At 35.6% G+C, this 20,259-nt stretch overlaps 2 protein-coding genes across 6 annotated transcripts; one reads left to right on the forward strand and one right to left on the reverse strand.

Annotated features, from left to right (window-relative positions):
* The first annotated feature begins 1,700 nt into the window (after positions 1–1,700).
* LOC140792365 (uncharacterized) lies at positions 1,701–13,576 on the forward strand. 5 transcript variants are annotated; one of them, XM_073143321.1, is made up of 22 exons: positions 1,701–2,037; positions 5,023–5,257; positions 5,507–5,713; positions 7,172–7,426; positions 8,178–8,302; positions 8,407–8,451; positions 8,563–8,644; positions 8,740–8,808; positions 8,884–9,054; positions 9,133–9,198; positions 9,489–9,557; positions 9,678–9,818; positions 9,917–9,993; positions 10,481–10,747; positions 11,912–12,003; positions 12,127–12,212; positions 12,340–12,462; positions 12,543–12,585; positions 12,678–12,718; positions 13,042–13,103; positions 13,179–13,230; positions 13,332–13,576. In XM_073143321.1, exons 3-22 carry the CDS (start codon positions 5,543–5,545, stop codon positions 13,380–13,382), a joined length of 2,088 nt encoding a protein of 695 aa, XP_072999422.1. In that variant the 5' UTR covers positions 1,701–2,037; positions 5,023–5,257; positions 5,507–5,542; the 3' UTR covers positions 13,383–13,576. The 5 variants fall into 5 exon arrangements, 4 of the variants coding, with proteins under 4 accessions (XP_072999422.1, XP_072999423.1, XP_072999419.1 ...); XM_073143322.1 differs by lacking the exon at positions 5,023–5,257 and adding an exon at positions 7,025–7,073; XR_012109745.1 differs by lacking the exon at positions 5,023–5,257 and having other exon boundaries at positions 11,940–12,003.
* Positions 13,577–13,673: 97 nt separating this feature from the next.
* On the reverse strand, positions 13,674–20,087 carry LOC140792367 (RING-box protein 1a-like). Its single transcript, XM_073143325.1, has 5 exons — positions 19,818–20,087; positions 19,604–19,654; positions 19,427–19,486; positions 14,032–14,103; positions 13,674–13,946 (listed from the first exon to the last, which is right to left on the reverse strand). The coding sequence occupies exons 1-5, from the start codon at positions 19,951–19,953 to the stop codon at positions 13,909–13,911; spliced, it is 357 nt and encodes a 118-aa protein (XP_072999426.1). The 5' UTR covers positions 19,954–20,087; the 3' UTR covers positions 13,674–13,908.
* Between the last annotated feature and the right edge of the window lie 172 nt (positions 20,088–20,259).

A 20,259-nucleotide genomic window follows, 5' to 3' on the forward strand; every position in this document is an offset into this window, starting at 1 on the left:
TAGACTTTTTCTTCTACCCATCCATCCAGATTTCGCCACCACCAACCTAACTCTGCTCATAATCAACTTAGGGTCTTGCCTTCAACTTTAACCTCAAATAATATTAATTTTTTTTAATAATTTAGTGACTTAGTTTAATTCGGTGGATGATTCAGTAGATTAGCTTGAAAGAATAAAGACGACTTAAAGTAAATCTCAACGGTATTTAATTCAGAGCAGTTATTAAATAACATATATGATTTGAACTAGATAGCTAAAAACTCGGTAGAATCTAAATGTCTTTATATCTAGGAAGAGTTTGTCCTTTGTTCAGCTCATATTTATCCTTCAGACTCGTGAATAATAAAAAAAAACCACCACATTACTCAGCACGTTATTGATTATGGTTGATTAAGCATAGTTAAGCATCAACTCGCCATGCACAAGTCAGGCTAAAATTGAAAAAAATAAAATAAAAAATATAGCTAGCTACAAGTTTATTATTCTTATTCTTATTATTATTATATTTTTTTTCTTCCAGAGTTTATAAGAACAACTGGGGCATTTGCTAGACGGGAGTGCCCAAATGCCAATTGCCAAGCTTTTGTGGATGTGGAAAGAAGGATATATAATTGTTAGTACACTGTTTGGATTAGGAATCGCTCTGCGTATATACCGATTCGTTTTATTACAAAAAGAAAGTATATACTGGTTCGTGGGCCCACTCTTGTCGAGCGGTGGGTAGTTGGGCCCCACTTGGCCAGGGGGGATCTTGACTCATGACTCTTGAGTCTTGACTCAGCTCAGTTGTTGGTCGCTCCTTAACAAGTGGAGAGATCCACCAAACTTGCACAAAAGGATTTGAGTAGCAAATTAGAAGAAATGTTTGGGGTTTTGATGATAAAAATCTCCTCTATATATATCTGTGGGGGTATTTGTACAGTGTTAGATAGGATTTTAATAATAAAAACTATTGTTAAAATTTAAAGTTTTTTTTAATAAATTTATAGATAGGTTTTGTCAAGGGCTAATCATGAATAAGGTAGAGCTTATATGCAAATTAACTTTTTTTAACAGTTAATCACATCTTAATATATCAAATATCAGTGAATAGCTCCAAAAAAAAAAGAGTTGATATGTAAACTCTCTAAACTATTTAAATATATCATTAAGTCTACTTGTACAATATTTCAATAAAAATTCCAACAGAAATATTTTTTTTTTTTTTGACTAAATCAATAATTGGAGAAAAAAAATGTTTCCCCTCTTCCTCCTCGTTCTATATATTTTTCATATTCTATTTCTAACAATATTTTTATCCATCAATTAACTAATTAATTAATTTTATAATAAAATTTGGTCCTTAAATAAGAGGGCTCGTTTGTACTTAAATTTCAGTAAATGTATGTTTTTTTTCTCAGGGAGGTGAAAGTGATAGGGTCAAAAATGTAATTAACCCTTCCCTTTACTGTGCCGCCGCCATTCTATAAGCATTTTAAGTGGGGAGGGGGGGGGGTGGGGGCCACACCACGTCAGGCAAGTGAAGCTGTTGCCTGTTCCAGCTAAGATAGGGAGGATCCAACCAGGGACCGGCATCTCACACTGCCGCCTCTCTGGAAATTAAAACGAGGGTTTGATCTTTTTTCTCTCTCCTCTCCACGAGAGAAATTAAGGCGAAAAGGCCCCCCCTTAAAAAAGGCTAATCTCTTTCCGCTTACAGCAAGAAGGGGAAAAAAAGGAAAAAAAGAAAAAGAGAGAGACAGAGAGAGAGAGAGAGAAAACCAAAAGGAAAAGAGAAAAAATCCCGATCGCGCCGGGAGGGGGAAGAGAGGGGAGAGATTTGGGGGGTGATGATGAAGGAGGAGGCCAGATCCTAAGCGGCGATCCCATCTACCCTCCTCTACAGAGAGAGAGAGAGAGAGAGAGGGAGAGAGAGAGGGAGGGAGGAGATCTTTTGATCTTTTCGGAGCTCCGATTCGTCTTCTTTCCCGTCTCTCGATCAAGGCTCGATTCGCCTGTCGTCGATTCTTTGACTCTTGAAGGAAACCCTAACCCTAGGTGCGCATCCCCTTGATGAATCTTCTTCTTTTCTTCCTTACATATATCTGAGTTGATTTCTTGGCTACTTTTGTGGTGCTTCGAGGTTTCTTGTTGTTGGTTTGTTGCATTTCATGAACGATACGTTGAGTTGATTGGGTAGAATTTGAGCGTTTCCTGGGCTTTCTTGAAGTTTGACTGCAGTTGATGAAGAATGCCATGAGTTGATTGGGCAGGTCATGTGTTTTCTGTGAAAGAGAACTGAACATTTTGTTTTACTCTGCGTATTTGTTTATATATATATAGATGTTCATACATGCCTGCACATGTGCAATATTTTTCAATACATTTGCCTTGTTGATGTATCAGTGTCCTGTACTGTCTATATCACGAATCATCTCATCGTTGATTACTATTGCTTGACATCAAAATTAAACCAACGGCATACCTTCTTATCTTTTTAGATGTTTGTACTTGACCTATTGTTTATCTTCCCTTATATCCTAAGATTTCAGCTACAAATCAAGATAATGATCCACGATATTTTGCTACAGCTTTCTGTAACCTCGGCATTACTGTTGAAGATCATATATTGGTGAAATTTCTCTCAGACAATAACTTGTGATAACCTCTAGAATCTGAGGCCACTGCACTTAATAAAGAGTACCCAGGAAAGGTGATACTCATAAGATCACCAGTACCAGTTGTTTGATACAATTAAGGTTTTTTATATTGAGGTGCACAAGGCATGCTGCTCGATACTTACCATTAATAATTGGTAATAAACAAATACTTACCTTATTAGTTGCAATGTCATTTTGACTAACTAGAGGCAAGATTTAGTGCTGCCTAGTTTCTTAAATGATACACTTGGATGTGTTGGAGACATTAGATGGATGTCTGAATTAATTTTAAATGTCTTCATTCTTCAAAAGGCCCTAAGTCCATAGGAGTCTACATTGGTTGTGTTCGATATTTGTTTATTTTGCTAGTTTCGATACTAATTAGTGTACAATTTGGGTTGATTAGATATGGCTTCTTATTTTTAAGCTCAATAAGTAAGGGATTAATAGAAAGGAGGCCGTCTGACTCTGGCATGATTTTATTAAGTTGTGGGCTTTTTGAGTAAGCAAACCAACTAGGAGAAGCAAAGAAGTAATTAGGTATACTAGGCCTTGCTGCCTTGGTGAGTTGTAAACCCTGACCTGAGTGCATAAGTTTAATAGCAGATTCTGTCTTGTTAAATAGTGGTAGGAAGCTTAATAGGTGAGCCTTTCCTCTCCATCAAGATCCATAGAAAGTTCATTATCATAATATATGGACTTTTAGACTAAATGCAAGTGCCTTTTATTCGAAGAGCTACATTTCTTTGATGCGGCATTGTCTTCCATCATAAGGTTTTGCAATTAGCCGCATCCAAGTGATCATGGGCTCAAGCCTTGGAAACAACTTATTTAGAGATGACGGTATGGCTACTTACATTTCCCCTCACCGAACCATGTAAGCCAAAGTCTCATGCACTAGGAACACCCTTTATTGAAATTTTTTATTAATTGCCTGCTTGTATGTTTTGTTTAGTGCGGGGTTGGCTACTTTATGATAATTCGTCATAGGATCTGGCAAAGATGAAAGTTGTGATGTGGCATTTACAATAATATAAGCTGACATGATTGACATACATGTCAAAGCAAGGTTCATTAGTGGCGTGGTTGCTAGCTATGTTTTTTTTTCTGTTGCTGGTCAGATTTAAGTTCCTTCACCATGGATATCTTAATTCTATTATAAGTTTTTAGTTCAATCTTTTTTCACCTTTTTGGCTGCCTTATTTTTGCTGCTGCATCTGTAATAACTGATTATGATCTAAGATCAATAGGTTATGATGCAACATCTAAAATAAAAACAACTGATTTGATGGCTATACTTGTCAATGACAAGATTCATTAATGGGTGGTGGTGGTGTTTGCTGCTGGTGGGGTTATAACTAGGGCTGTCAAAAAAGCTCGCTGGAATGCAAGGATCATAAGCTTGGCTCGAACTTGGCTTGAGCTTTAAATGAGCCAAGCTGAGCTAGGTTTTTAAAGGTCCTTCCCTTTTGGGAAGGCTATGGGTGAGGACTGAGGACGGATTCAAACCCCCAACATTGTAGTTTGTAGCCACATGCTCTAATCCTCTGAGCTACAGGCCTCACACTGTCTCCACTGGATCTCGAGCTTGGCTCGAATTAGCTCAATATATATTTCTTTAATGTAATATACTGTACGCTGTCTTTTTTAAAATTTAGAATAATGTGTTGTAGCATAGTTTATAATGCCCTTCGATTTCAAATTGGATGATTAGGGTTCGAATCCTAGATTTTACATATAGAAAGATTAATTTTTTAATTGGTTGAATGAATTTAGTCTCACATCGGGAAATGAAGAGTTATGAATCATGAATTCATCTTTATGTGTGCCCAACTCTCAAAAGGCTGTAATATTGTAGCTATGAAGTAAACACGAAATAAATTTTTTTTTTAAAAACTGAGCCAGTTTGAGTAGAGTCGTGCCAGCTCGATAATCTTACTAAGCCGAGCCGAGCCCATGTTATTAGGCTCGTCTTGAGCTCGAGCTAAACTTCAATTTCAAATCTCGCTCAAGCTCGGCTCGTTTACACCCCTAGGTATAACGATATAGTATAAGTCTCTTAATGGAGCATTTATTGGATTTCCTACTTCATTCTTTTTTCTCAGTCTTTGGTTTTATTTATTCTTCATGTTCTTTTTAATTTGTGTCAAATATTTTTATTTTCTCACCAATCAACATAGAATGTCTTTTTCTTGCTTAACTTATCCTGAATTTCGCATTATATCAAGTGCCTTCTCTTTTGTTAATTTTGGTTTAGTTTTGTTCCCTTTTTATGTTTCTTTTGTTCCTTGCTATTTCGTTGAGTAAAAGTTGATGACTTTAATTTAATGATTCTTGGCTATTATAGCATACTGGTTCATTTTTTTTTATAAAATTTTTGCAGATACATTGTCATGCCATAGCAGTGCTTGATTTCAGTGCTGAATTAGTTGAAAGTTCAGAGTTACAGCATGAGATGATTTTGATTCGTCCTTGTCATAGATATCCATTTTCTTTCCATATTAGAGGTTCCAGTAAGGTGCCTCTTTTTCATGTTGATAGTTATCAATGGCCATGCTCTAGAGATGCAGTTCTCAATCATTAAGCTGCAGTCACTGTTGAAGAGCAAAATGAAAATTGTTAGTACTGAAACTACTTTTGAGTTTTGCTAACATACTATATATGTAGAAATATGTGCAGTTATATCTTTGAATTCAGCTCTGTCCACATGCATGAAAAAACTGAGGCACCATTCACCTCCATGTAATTGCCAAAACTACCTTGGGATATCATCTTGGAGGGAGAAGAAAGATTATCAAACTGGATTTTATTTTTTCTTAAGTATTTCCTTCTAGTTTTAACTTATTTATGCATCATGGGAATTTTAGGGCATGAAGATCGTTAATGATGTCCTCTAAGAGAGAATGATGGAACATGAATCTGAGAAGAGATTTCCGGTCAATCCTAAAGATTACAAGTTGTACGAGGAAATTGGAGAAGGTGTTAGTGCTACAGTGTACAGGGCTCTCTGTATTCCACTAAATGAGATAGTTGCTATTAAAGTTCTTGACCTTGAGAAGTGCAATAATGATCTGGTAAGTTAGTTTTTTGCTATTATTATTGGAAGTTTGAGTTTTTCGCTTTGGTAGATATGTAGCTTAGATTTCCTTGCTTTCATGTACTTTTTTTTTCTTTCGTGTACATTCTCAACTTGTTTGTACTCACTGCTCCACAATGTTTGCCCACATAATTTCATGCTCCATTACTTCTACCCGGTGTCCTTCCAGACTCAGTTATTTTTCTTTTTCTTGTTGACTTTTCCCTTTATTCCTAGCTCTGTTCTCAGGGTGGCATCCAAGTACTTCTTTAGATGTAGGCAACAATGTGTTCATAGATTGATATTTTCATTTTGTTCCTCTGTTTGCATTTGCTAATAATGGTGGATTTCCTCAATGTGAAATATATCAAATAATGGGTTTAACTGTTAATTGTATATATCTCTTCCCTTGTATGGAAGATAGTAAAAGTTCAATACATGTCGCTTGTCTACTGGATCATAGGAGCAATGGCAAAGCAAGATGCATCCTAACCAAATCAATCACATAACAAGATCAGAATATGTTATTGTGCATTAAGAAAAGGAAATAAGTCAAATATCTTCAAAATGTAAGGGGAGAAAGGCTAAAGATATTATAAACTGAAGTTTGATATAGAAACTGCAAAAGCATGGAGGTTGGGTACATTCTGTATTTAAAGATCGAGGCTAAAATATTGTCAAAATTCAAGTAATGAAGTTGCTATTTCTTTAAAATTGACACTTTGGGTGAAGGGGATTCACTAGAGCTTCTTTGCCGAAAATGGTGACATGAGGAGGTTAAAGACATGTCCACTGACTGTTTGAAACATTGCCAAGGGGATGATGAGGTCTCCTATCTTGGAGAACATCACATGATTACAGTAAGACATCTGTTTTTAAGGTTGCTGTATGATATCTCAGCTAAGAGTGTAAGAGTTTAAGGAATTGTTATGGTAATAGGAAGGGTTCCTGTAACTGCTGATGATTAGTGGACTAATATCTGAAAAGAAATTCCTTACTTTGCTTAAGAAACATTCCTTTTCTCTATCACACAATTTCCAACAATGGCGGAGAAGTGGAGAAAAATTAAATAGCAATTATTGAGGAACATGGGAGGCCTTGAATAGGTCTCAACCATATATATATATAATTTCTTTATTTGATAATTTTCATGGATTTTGTTGTTCCTGATAGGTCATTATCTTCTAATGGTAATATGTTTACAAGAAGAGAAACTTTCAGTTGTATCTTTTTTTTAGCCTCTCTGGATGCTTAAAGCAGAAAGTATCTAATTCTTTGATTGTTTGCTACTCTAATATGAAAAATCTAGAGATGCATCTGAGAATCATGGTAGTGGATCTTTCTTCCACTGGTATAAGGTGAATCTTTATTATCTGGTGCTAAAAATATCATTTTTCAAAGGTGGTGCATCCTTTGTTTCTTTTTATAATCTCTTTGTGATTCTCTAATTTTACAGGATGGAATAAGAAGGGAAGTACAGACAATGATCTTGATTGATCATCCAAACGTTCTTCGTGCACATTGCTCTTTCATAGTAGAGCATAATCTTTGGGTTGTGATGCCTTACATGGCTGGAGGATCTGCTCTTCATATTATGAAATCTTCATATCCAGAAGGTTTTGAGGAGGCAGTTATAGCAACTCTGTTACGTGAGGTCCTGAAAGCTCTTGTTTATTTCCATTCTGATGGGCACATTCATAGAGATGTTAAGGTAATTATGTAAAATTTGACTCTGTTGTCTTTCGTTGTCTTTTCTATTTACAGATTAACCCTTTTATGACCAAATGCGTGCCAAATGGGTTAAATTGAGTTATGGTTTTTGTTTGTGGTCCATGCATATTTAGTGGTCTATCTTGGGCTCAAGGTGCCATTGTGAAGCACAAAAGATAGAGTATTTCAATTCAGAGAATAAAAAAATTCTCTCTTCTTGAATTATTCATTTGCTTTTCATTTATTCGTATATAACTTGCTGGCCTAATAACCTGATAACCATAAAGTTGGCAGCTGGTATTAATACTAAAGAGAGCTTATAATTTCTCGCCCAGAAGAAATGCCAGATGTCATAACTAATAATTTTTCACTCAAGTGACATGTTTAGCTTATTTGTGGGAAGGTTGCCAACTGGAAGTCAATCTAGTAGCTTTCATTCCAAGTTCTTTTTCCCTGTCAAATTGCCTTCCTGGGACAAGTATAATTAGCTGGTACTCTAGATATTTTACATTGCTGGGTAAATATGTGTGTCAAATGAGTGTGGCAAAGAAATTGTCTTTATAGACTTCATGGTCGATGACAATTATAGTAGTAGCTTTTATGTTTGGTTCTTTTCTGACTTTTCGTCTACTATATTAACTGTTTATCCATCTTCCATATACAATTGGGTTATTACATATGGGTATAATATATATACATTTATGCACCACTTTTCCCAATATATTGAGGTTGTTCCACCCTTTTCTTTTCAGGCTGGGAATATCTTAATTGATGCTAATGGAGATGTTAAGCTGGCAGATTTTGGAGTCTCAGCTTGCATGTTTGATACTGGTGATAGGCAACGATCACGAAATACATTTGTTGGGACTCCATGTTGGTGAGCTTTTCAAATTTACTCCATTTTGTTTTTGGCAATGTGATAATAGTGCTGATTTAGTACATTGAAGCTCACCCTCCTTATCTTCTCTTACATTTTTGCAGGATGGCTCCTGAAGTTATGCAGCAATTACATGGTTATGATTTTAAGTGAGTGGACAACTATCTAGTTGGGACATGTTAAGTCCATTTAACTACATATTCTTTGATATATGTTCCTATTTTCACCTTATATCATCCTCTACTATCTTGTGTAAACAGAGCAGACATTTGGTCATTTGGCATAACAGCATTAGAGCTTGCCCATGGTCATGCTCCGTTTTCCAAGTACCCTCCAATGAAGGTCAGTTTGAATAAGAAACCATATAGAGGCATTAAGCATGTCAAATATTTTTCCGGTATGTCTGTAAAGATACATATTACTTTTTCTTATTGTAGGTGTTGCTTATGACCTTGCAAAATGCACCACCCGGTCTTGACTATGAAAGGGATAAACGATTTTCAAAGGTTTTCTTCTACATTGAAAACTTACAGCATAAGTAACTTTTGACTGTGATTTTTGAAGTGCTATCTTTTCTGTAGTCTTTCAAAGATATGGTGGCTACATGCTTAGTCAAGGACCCAAAGAAGCGGCCCACTTCAGAAAAGCTTATGAAGCACCCTTTCTTTAAGCATGCTCGTTCAAGTGAGTATCTTCGACGAAATATCCTTCAAGGCCTTTCTCCACTTGGTGATCGTTTTAGGCAACTAAAGGTGTTTATCTATGAACCTCTGATCTGGAACTATTGCTTTATTTATATTCATATATCACAGTTGGACTTCCATTTATAGGGTAAGGAGGCTGAATTTCTTATGCAAAACAAGGTTTTGTCTGGAGATAAGGAACAACTGTCACAGGTGAAGTTACTACATGACACTATTATCTTTATTTTCCATCTGTGAGTAGAAATTTTGCTCCTCTTTCATGTGGTTGTCTTTCGTTACATGGCATTCACCATCTGGTCAAAGCATCTAACCTTGTTGCAATTCTCGTGTTACATCTGTGATGCAATTGATTGCTTTTCACTTAAGTACCTGTATGAAAAACCATTGGGAATTCTTCTGTATCAGTCGAGAATTGCACGTCGGACTTTTATGCTTTCTATTTTGATATTTTTGGTGATGGTGTTAAATACGTTACTTTGCAGCAAGAATACATAAGGGGAATCAGTGGTTGGAATTTTAATCTGGAGGACTTGAAAGCTCAGGCTGCACTTGTAAGGAGGTCCCTTTCCAGTTTTTAACACAAATTAAAAGGCTGCCATGCTTATGTTATTATCAGTTGAAGGAAAAGACAGTGATTAAGTCTTCTTTCCTTTCAAATCATGCTTTTGCAGCTAGATACTTCAGATGACATCTTCCATCCAGAAGATGTAGAATATAACCCTAAGTTAATGGATGATCTTGAAGATGTTGATTTTCAACAGCAATTTCCCTCCGAAAGATGTAACCATAGTAATGCTGCAAGTTGTGTGGAGGTATCAATCTCATTATTATTATTATTTTTCCCTTCAAATTGTTTTCCTTTCCAACCCTTGTTTTGTAGATCATTCCATCACCTTTTATACTTCTTCAGGAGGAGCTACAGGAACTTCAGGATTTGGAGGGTCCATTTGCCTCTGTATTTCCAACTCGTCCTCTTCAGGCACTCAAGTATGTCCTTTTCAGCTGCTCAAAAGTACTAATCAAAATTTCTTCATATTAGAAACCCTTCTTGCTGATTCCGTCCAGCAAGGCTAACTGGACTTTACTCTGTCTTTTCTCATTGCCTTTTTGCTGAAAGCAAAGAAAGAATTAATATTATAGATACGCAGATGTCCCTCAACTAGTAAGGTTTCCAGTATTCATAAAAAGTTAAAAACATCAAGGTTCTACATGAGAGTATCTAATGAAGTGATTGAGGTTGCATAGAATTGATGTAATATTTTGTTCGTTAATTTTAGAAATAAAACATAATATGAGAGTACCAAACTTTTTGATACTCATCTTCTGATTTTAAATATATAGCCTTTTTAGGTCATTCATTTTCAACAGTTCTGTGATGAAAGTAGGACTTAGGAATCACTGGTTAGAAACTAATGTTATAGGAAGCAGATTTTATTAAATTGTACTAATTTCATTTCTGATTCAATTGATGTAGAGAATGTTTTGATGTTTGTGATGATGATGCCAATTCTACCAGTCCTAATTGGAAGAGGGAGGCAAGTTCAGATCTTCCGATTCCTTCTCATCAATCGTCAGATTTGGTGGAATTAAAATCTGTTAAGTGTAATGGTGAAGAGATGGAAAGGAGTTTCTCTGTGCCCTCAAATATGAACTCTCTTGGACGCCAAAAATTTTCAAGCGGTTCTCTTCTCCCAGAGCATGTTCTTTCTCCTTACAGGAATAATGCTGGGGATACAGAGAGGTAATCATACTACTTATTGAACTCTTCATGTCATAGGTCCTGCAAACTGTGACCTTTTCTAAATTCTGTTTCATCTGCTTTAAAGTTTATATGATTAGTCATTTATTTCATAGCTTGAACCTTTACATTTCCATGCTTCAGAATGTAAAGCAAAGTAGCTTTAACGCGATATCAAAAGTTATGATACTATCAAACAATTTGGTGAAAGTACCAAGCTGCTGATGCTCATTTGAGATGAAACAGTGTATTTATGACATATATGAGAGGGGTATATGTAATGCAATTTAGTTTTAGAAATTGGTTAAAGCAGATCCATATCGGCCAATATAGATTGGTCAGCCAGTCCCGGCCCAAAAGAATAGGCTGAAACCAATAAACCTATAAGTTTTGGTGGGCTACAGTAGGTTTCTGCTGAAACCAAACAGTTTTGACCACTGGGCAAAACTAACTCTTTCATTATCCTGGGTTAAGAGAAGAAAGAGAAACTGGGCGAATTAGAGAGGAGGGACTCACTGCCCCTTGCTGTCGAGATATTGAACAATTAGGAGGAGAGGAATCATTCAGATTCTCTCTTTTCTCTCTCGTTTTTCCTCTTGTTGTTGAGACATTGAACAATTAGGAGGGGTTGTGTGGGCTATAGCCCTATTTAGTTACAGCTACAATTGCTGTACTTTTGGTTTCCTTTTCTCTCTCTTTTCCATTCTTACATTTCTTATTGGATTTGCATGATCATGGTTGGAGACACATAATGGTGAGGAAGGGGGATCAGCACTTGAACTATAGCAGCTGGTCCCTACTAATTCTTTTTCTTTTTCTTGTCTTTTTTTCTCTCTGGGTATCTCTTCATTGTCTCAAGGGAGAATCAATGGGTAAAAAGGTCTTAAAACATGTTTGAAAGTTCTAACAGAAAGGTTGTAGCCCAACTCCATACACACAGGTCTGGTGGTTTCTTGTAATTTTGTGTGCTTCAAGAAATTTGCAAACAACAATGTAAAGGAATCATGATATGCTGATCTTCTTTATTGATATCATGTAAACTGAAACTAAAAATAGTTTAAATATTCTGCCTATTATTCTTGGTCTATTAGTTTCTTAATTGTCCTGTTCCTTTATAATTTTTCTATCTATGCAACATTTTCATACTTGTTTTGTAACATTTCAAAGGGGTGATTTGCATCGGAAATATCAACAGGAGAGGAACCATAGTGGCCCTCTACTGTTCCGTCAAAAGAGAGATTCATATAACTCTTCATCAGGTATGGTGTTGTTAACATTTATCTCTTGCAAATATCTACTTCTCTTTCTCCTTCCCCACCGGGTACTCTTTTAAGTGTTCTCTCCTTTTTTTTCTATCAATCACTATTGCTTTGTTGTTGCAGTATCAGCACAAGAGGAATCAACAGAAGGAAAAGTCGTCCAACGTAAGGGGCGGTTTAAAGTTACTTCCGAGGAAGCGAATAGAAAGGTACTTAGTTACTCAAATTGATATCATTTAAATAGTAAACAGAATTTAGGGCATAAAAAATCTTCTCTTTTGGAATAATATGGAAGTCCTTATTACATGTAGAACCTTATATTTTATCATCTCTTAGATAAGTTCAGCAGGAACCAGCTTATCGAACCAAGTGGTTGGAGCACCAAGAAAACATCCTGTCAGTGCTGTGTCACTTCTTCCTTCATTGCAATTTTTGTTGCAGCAAAATGTTTTGCAGCAGGTATGTTTCCAGAGCTTTCTTTCATTTTGCTTGATATTTACTGGCTATAGTATTTATTTGTTATATTCTGCATTTGGCAGGAATTACTGAATAATTTGATCACATGTATTGAGCAAATACCTGGTATGTATCATGACAGGATATCTTTTTTTTCTCCCATCATTCAGCTTAAATTTGTTAAAACTGACTATCTTATTCAACACTGTCTGAGGCAGGCTTGCATACAGAAGTTCCTGGCACTAGTGATTTATCACAGGTGTGTATTTTCGACAGTTCTCCCCTGGTTTTATTAGGTGCAAAAACCTTCAGGAGCGTCTTTAGTAAATCGTAAATTCTGCTGTAGTCTCATGAGTCTATTTTGTAGGATCCCTTAGCCTTGTTGGTATATTAAATGGCATCATCTAGGTGAAGAAATAACCTAAACCTTTTTTAGAGTTCACGAGTGTTAAGTACATTGTTTTTAGTTAGGAATACCAGATGCAAAAGATAGTCAATAGTATTTACTGTACTTGGCTGTTTCATTGATTAGTTCCATTGAATAGCTTGGACCGACAGTAACTTTGATCTATTCATATACAGCCGTCAGGAGCCTCCGAGAATGTGAAGGAACTGCAGGCTTATGTTGCTCATCTGGAACAAAGGTACGTAATGCTCTATTTTTCAATCAAGCATGTCACTATTTTTTTGCTGTTGTCTGAAACTTGCTGCAATTTTAGCAACACAAAACTTGCGGAGGAGGTGCAGAAGTTAAACTTGAAAAATGCTCAGGTATTTGTCGGAAATATCATTGGGATTAATGTTCTTAATATAAATTTTTTTCTATTTCATGTTGAAGGTACTAAATACGCCTTGATTTTGTTGTGTTTCAGTTAGAACGGCAGATTAAAGAGAGGACAACAATGGGATATCCTCATAAATGAGGCCTATCCAACACGTGTTTTTGGAGGCTTCGTATATTTTATGCTTATTATTTTATCAATTTTTGGTGTTGCGTGGAGAATGGCCTTCTGTAAAGTTGATCAGTAGACGATGTAGCCATATATTAATTTATTTGTACAGTATTTTCCTGGCTTGCCATCAGAGGAAGCACAGAAAATAATCAAGAGTATAGTCATTCTAGGTGTTGTATTATACTCAAAAAAAACTTCCAAGCAAAGCAGCAATACTCAGCTCAGACTTGGACAGTGTAAACAGTTGATGCTTGCAACCAATTTGGTGAAGTACTGCAGATTGAGAACACGACTAGCATTATACCGTTTTTTCGCAAATCAAACTTCACGCAGACAAAGCAAAAGAAAGGACAGGATCACCAAAGAAGAGAACGCACGCTTTACAAAGTCAACCAAGTTAAAAAAAGCATCGATATAGCCATGCTTAAAGCAACAATAATCCGGACTCCGATCTTTTTGTTATGGATAGTTGCCGCATAAAAGCACCGTTGAGCAATTAATGACCGTACTTTTGGAACTCCCACTCGCTATTGTCTGGAGAGTCAGCTGAAGTCAGAAAGAACCAAAAAATTGATTTCATAAAAGAAAAAAAAAAACAGGAGGTAAGAAGGGCAGTTACCCAAAGGGCACACTTGTCGTGTCTTCAGCCACCGACTAATGCAGTGGAAGTGGAACGCATGATTGCAAACACCTGATTTAATTATGCATGTCAGCTTAAGACCCACTCGGAAGAAATTAAGCAGCAGCGAAAACATAAACCATTGTTTGCTTAAGAATTAAGCTGAAGTTTTACACCCCTATGTGCACTATTGTATATAACTATAGCGAATATTGTGTAGCGAATACTGTATATATTGTATATAACTATATATTACAAAACATAGTTGTATGGTGTGCACTATACAATGCTTAGCGTGTATAATTCTAGTGAATAGTTTGTAGGCTTTGGTCCGTAGATTGGGGTGAAAATGGGTCGGATTAACTCTAACTCAACCCGATCCGGATCAAATACAGGTAAAATTTTCTTACCCGACCCGAATACGGATTCAGAAGATTTTTCAAAAAAAAAAATTAGGATACAAATATAAGTCGGGTACAATTTTTCGAATACGGATCCATATATCATATATCCGTTTACCTGTATATTTTTTGAATAATTTACAGTTTTTAGTTTGCTTATTTAAATGGTAAATAATGATATTGTTACTAATGATGTATTATATATTGTTTGATTTTGCTAATTTTATATGTGTTTAATATGCAAAAAAAATTTAACTTGTAATATTCTAGGTTAGTTGTGTCAAAAAAAATGTCATAATTTGTTTAAAATTCGATCTGTATCCATTTACAACTAATTGTCTTTCGAAAATTATCCATATCTTTTTAGCTAGAATATGGTTTTAAAATTTGTTCTCCATCCCGATCAGATATGGATCTAGAAGTGGGTTGAGCATTATCCAACCCGTATTGGATCAATTTTCACCCCTATCCATAGAGTATAGCCTATATTGTATATAGTGTGTAGGGTATGTTGTGTATAGTTTAGTATACAATTTATATTGTCTAGTATATTGTGTATCTTCTATACTATAGTGTATATTGTACTTCAGTGCACGGTGTATATTGCATACTACAATGTACAATGTACATAGTGTCTAGCATGTTTAGTGTATCATACAGTATATAGCATATATTATATAGTATGTAGAGTTGTAGTGTGTACTGCACATAATGTATATAGAACATAGTGTATATTGTATAGTATTTAGTGAATATTTTACATAGTACACAGAATATATAGTGTATAAGGTATATTGTATAATTACTGTTTAGTTTTCATATAGCATATTATAGTATATTGTCCATGGTGTACACTATATAGTGCATATAGTTATATATTGCATAATGTGTATAATGTAGTGTCTGGACAATGCATAGTTTGTCTAGTGTATATTGTAGTCTGTGAAGTGTACTTTGTCTAGTGCTAGTATAATGTATACTGTATAATCTGTGCAATGTATCTAGTGTACAGTGTACAATATGTACAATGTATAGTTTGTCCAGATTATAATACAGAGGGTGTACGTATAGTTTGTCTGGAGTATAGTATGTAGGATGTATAGTTCATCTTGTGTATCATGCATAGTGTGCACAGTGCAGTGTAAAGTGTAATCATGTAAGATGTATAATGTATAATGTATAATGCAAAATGAAAAATGGACATGTATAATTTATATGTATCCAATGCTATGCAAAGCATCCACCGCATGGTGCATATGTAGTCTAGCAAAATATTATAAGTAATTTACCTCTAGTATATTGAATATTTTATTATAATAAACTAATAAATAGATTTGCAATATAATATATGGAGAATCATCTTCATAGTATACTATCCACAAATGGATGCTACTTTCTAATCATAGGATTACTCAATAAATATTTTCAAGTGTGATAATTTGCAGCAATAAACTTAATCAACAAAAAATATTACAAGCGGTATAGATATCTCAATATTACAACATATTTCTTTTGTATGCAGATGAAGGCATGCAATTATTGGCGGTCATATGAGGATGCGGGTGCATATCCGCATTCTATCATGCGCATAAATGTCTATGTATATATATCTTTAAGAACCTACATATGCACATGAATATCAAACAAGTTCATACTACATTAAAAAGTAGAGCTGGTAAGATCATAAAGAGTCCTTCCTGCACTAATGCAGCATAATTATTGAATCATGAAAGTCATGATATTGTGAACTGCACCTAGCTCCTTAATCTCTCATTGAGAAACAAAAATCTTTTCATTGACTTATTATCCTCTTGACAAAGTCCAAAAGTTGTAGGAACTGCACCTAGCTCAAAAATGCTACAAGCCTGCAAATAGAGTTCTAATTTCTTTTTCTGGACTGAGCAGAGCTCAAGAAAAATATTTGAGCAAGTGGCGCTCAATCAGTCTCTCAATCAAGTTGGTTTTAAGCTTGAGCTCTGCTTCTACTGATTTCAAGCAGAGTCAAATAACTTGAGCCCAGCTCATCTCACTCAAGCTCAGCTTACAAATAAATCAGACTGTCTTGCAGATGGATGACACAAGCAACTGGGTCTATACTATGCATAAGATAGGGGAAAAGAATTCCTAAGAGCCTGCCCACCGAACATGAAATCCTGGAATGCTATCATATATATTTCTAATTTTTCTCAATTCTGATATTTTGAAAGAACTTGTTAGATTCTAATTGATTTGGGAGTATTTGATAGGATTGCATGAACCCTGTTCTTCTCTTCCAAATGGATAATGAGATGATATCTTAACAAATTATCCTATATCATTGGATCTTGTTTTACAATTTGCACAATTTGCGAACATGACTCACAATTGGGTTCAGGATATTGAATGCCTTTCTAAGGATATTTGAACAAATAGCTAACTTATGGTAGCTATTTACTATCTGCTGCCCATCTTCCAAGAAAATGAGGAAAGATGGGAGCTAATACATAGACATGACATGAAAAGCTGCAGGTAAGATCTAAAACTAACGGTTACTTTTGTATTGACAGTCATGACTAGCTTCAGAGACAGAGCAAGGAAAAAGGGGCTACTAACACAAGAAGAATATGACAGCTCCAGGTCAAGAAGGTGCAAATCCTTAGAGAGAAAAAGGAATCCTGACCTCCAAATGAGGGAGGTTAAAAACCAGGGTAATGTTGGAAAATAAACACATTGAAAAGTACGTTTAATTTCTGGCAACAAACAAAATTGAAAAGTACGTTTAATTCCAATTACATGAAACAGTTAAATTTAATTCTAATGTAACTGGACTTCTCTAAACTGTATTCGAATTGTATGCAGTTGGTTCCAGAATGCAAATCCTAATTTGAAATTCTTATATTGTAAGACTTCAATTTACACAAGGTGCAATAATGGTCTGGTTTCATCTAACAGTCAAACGAATCGAGTGGTAAGGAAAAGGCAAGGGGTTACTCAGGGGGAATTAGAGAGCATACTTTAAAGTCAAACCCCTAGAAAAGCCTTAAGATCATGCTTTGTGCAACCAGGCTTAAAAAAGTCGGTTCACAATGAGGAAGCCTTAAGATCATGCTCGGTGCAACCAGACTTAATATAGTCGGTTCGCAATGAGGAACTACAGCAGAATTTTAAATATATATGAAACTAATATCTAGCTCTAAGAAAGATATGGAGGTAGAGGATGGCACTTAAAAAGAAACATGCATCTCCTTTTGTATCTATGTAATGCTAAACTCATTAGAAAAAATAGGCCCATATAAAAGACATTTTTCTATGTCCACTAGTTACACAAGAATCTTCCAAAAATCAGTTGGCAAGACTTAATAATGTCAGTAATGGGGGTGTAAACAAGCGAAGCTCAGTGTGAACTATGAAGCTCACTAGAACCAAACTTGGCTCTGCTTCAAATTGCTAGAAGCCAAACTTGAACTTGTCTCAAGATCAAGACTGGCTAATTATTCTCCATCTAAAGCTTTGCACAGCTTAGAAAGAAAAAAAAAAAACATTTGTGTAGCAAGTTTAACCTTAAATTTTGAACAGCCAAGAGCCATCAGGTAATATCACTAGCAAAAATACATCAAAAGAAATGAATAGAATAAATATCTTTCCTACACAAGAAAATGTGAGCTGGGCTCAAGCTAACCAAGGGAGGCTTGAGTTTCCCTTGTTATTAAAATATCTCATAATTAGAGCCTGAGATTTGCTCATTTAATAAGCAAGGGAGGAGCACAACCCAAGGAGAAATGAGGCAAGGACAACTACTGGCAAGCCAGCAAGCTCATTTGATATACCTAGTGAGAAATAGCATGAAGACATGCCACGCTAAGTGCCAAACAAGTTGTACAGTTCAAATAGATTAAGAATGCAAAACTAGATTTATTGAAAGAAACAAGAGAATTAAGAGTAATATTGTTAACTAAAAATAACTATGACCAGCAATCACAAACAACTCTATCAATAGGACTTTTCACCAGAGTGCTAGAATGAATTTCTGCAAAACTATATAATCGAATAAACTCGATCATCTATCCCATGATTAAAATAAGTATCATCTAAAGACAACAAACATATATATAAATCTGCCAAAAATGAGTCAATTAACTCAACCCAGTAAACCCAGATATAATAGAATATAAGTCATAACCTTTAAATTTCAAGACCCCAATCTCCACTATCGAGTGTTCCTGATGGAAAAATGTAGTAGCATCGAAAATACTTTCATCTCATCTATAAGCTCCACAATGAGATATTACCTTACATGTCTTAAAACTTGCTAAATATTGAAAAAAGAAAAAAATACCATTATTAATTATCATTTAACTAGACAGCATTAATAAGAAAAGGCTCTTAACTACTCCAACATTTCAGGATCATCATTTGATGTCCAGGAATTAAATCCTTGTTACTGGATCAAAATAAAAGTTTACATAATTTTTAAAAACTTTACTTGGTTTTCGTCAGTACTAGCACTCTAATTCGATTATTATTTTTATTTTTTCAATCCTATTTTATCTTTGATATTCCATATAGAAAGCCTAATTTAGTGGTGCAAATTCATTGAAGTACCTATCTCATAATTCCTCTTTGATTATATCACAAAATTGCCTTATGCCGTTTGAATTCACAAAACTGAAATTGCAGTTTTGTGGCAGATCATTAATAGCATCAATATTTTTGGGCAAATTATGTCGCTCATAATCGTAAGTTGTCCAATCAGAGAAGCCACACAAAAAAAATCCTTCTTGAAGAATCATGCAAACCACATATTAACATTTCCCTTAAATTGAAGCAAAAACTTGTTGGAAATTAGAACATCATGGAGCTAAAATAAGAATTTCATATTAAGAAAAATCTTAAAGCCGAGCATTAGAACTCTGCATGCCTTCAACTATCACCTAATCAAGCTGGAACATATCTCAACTGAAAATAATAGTAATAAACCCAACTTGTAATGCGTATAAGATCAAATCTATACGTACCCCAAGCTACCGTGCACTCCTCGCTCGTTGCACTCGCTTGATTAGCCTGGCACTCGATACCTAACCAGATCACGATATCAAAACAAAACAAAACAGGAAAAGAATGATCAGCACAAAAAAGGAAAACTGAAACCCTAACCTCAAGAAATGGAAGGAAGAAGAGGAAATATCACTCACATAGATCCATGATGTGATTCCTGCATATGGCGCAGTTGTCCACGACGATATCTGCAGAGATTCAACCCGTTAATGAATCAAGAAAGCCGATCCACGAAGAATGAGGAAGATAGAGTCAAGAATCGAAACTCTAATCCTAAAATGGAGCCTAAAAAAGATAAGGGAAAGCAAGAGAGTCGGAGATATCTAGGGTTTTCAAGCGGTCATCCCATACCCCAGGCCCAGAGGGCGACGGCGTTCCACTTCTTGATCTCGAATCGCTTCGGTTTCTTGGCCGACGACGACAGGCCGGCGGCGCTCGATCCCTCGCCGGAGGGGACTACGTTGAGGTCAGTCTCCATCGCCGCCATGGAATCCGATGGAAACCCTGGGTGAGAGAAAAAGAGAGGAAGAGAGGTTTCGAAAACGAATCCTTAGAAGGGAGTGAAGTCTAGAGGAGTGGCGACCGGCGAGGAAGTTTATATATACACAGGAGAGGTTGGAATGAAACAGAATAATGGACTAAAGATAGATATACGAGGAATAAGAGTCAATAATGTATAAAGAATCCCGGATAAATTTCCGGATAAATTTTCGGATAAATATCCGGATAAGCAAGGATAACAAAGCCGAAATGGCCAAAATATCTTAACTTCATCTTTATTACAATATTCTTG

This window comes from Typha latifolia, chromosome 7 (assembly GCF_019914945.1).
Source record: "Typha latifolia isolate L0001 chromosome 7, TyphaL0001v2, whole genome shotgun sequence".
Taxonomy (NCBI): domain Eukaryota; kingdom Viridiplantae; phylum Streptophyta; class Magnoliopsida; order Poales; family Typhaceae; genus Typha; species Typha latifolia.

What these genes read in the sequence shown, in the direction of transcription:
- LOC140792365 (XM_073143321.1), top strand. Translation starts at nt 5,543, where the DNA reads ATGATGGAACATGAATCTGAGAAGAGATTTCCGGTCAATCCTAAAGAT. An exon ending in TTCATATAACTCTTCATCAG is followed by an intron (nt 12,004 to 12,126) that starts GTATGGTGTTGT and finishes TTGTTGTTGCAG; the next exon opens with TATCAGCACAAGAGGAATCA. An exon ending in TAAACTTGAAAAATGCTCAG is followed by an intron (nt 13,231 to 13,331) that starts GTATTTGTCGGA and finishes GTTGTGTTTCAG; the next exon opens with TTAGAACGGCAGATTAAAGA.
- LOC140792367 (XM_073143325.1), bottom strand. Translation starts at nt 19,953, where the DNA reads ATGGCGGCGATGGAGACTGACCTCAACGTAGTCCCCTCCGGCGAGGGA. An exon ending in GGAGTGCACGGTAGCTTGGG is followed by an intron (nt 14,104 to 19,426) that starts GTACGTATAGAT and finishes TAATTAAATCAG; the next exon opens with GTGTTTGCAATCATGCGTTC. An exon ending in ACGACAAGTGTGCCCTTTGG is followed by an intron (nt 13,947 to 14,031) that starts GTAACTGCCCTT and finishes CTGACTCTCCAG; the next exon opens with ACAATAGCGAGTGGGAGTTC.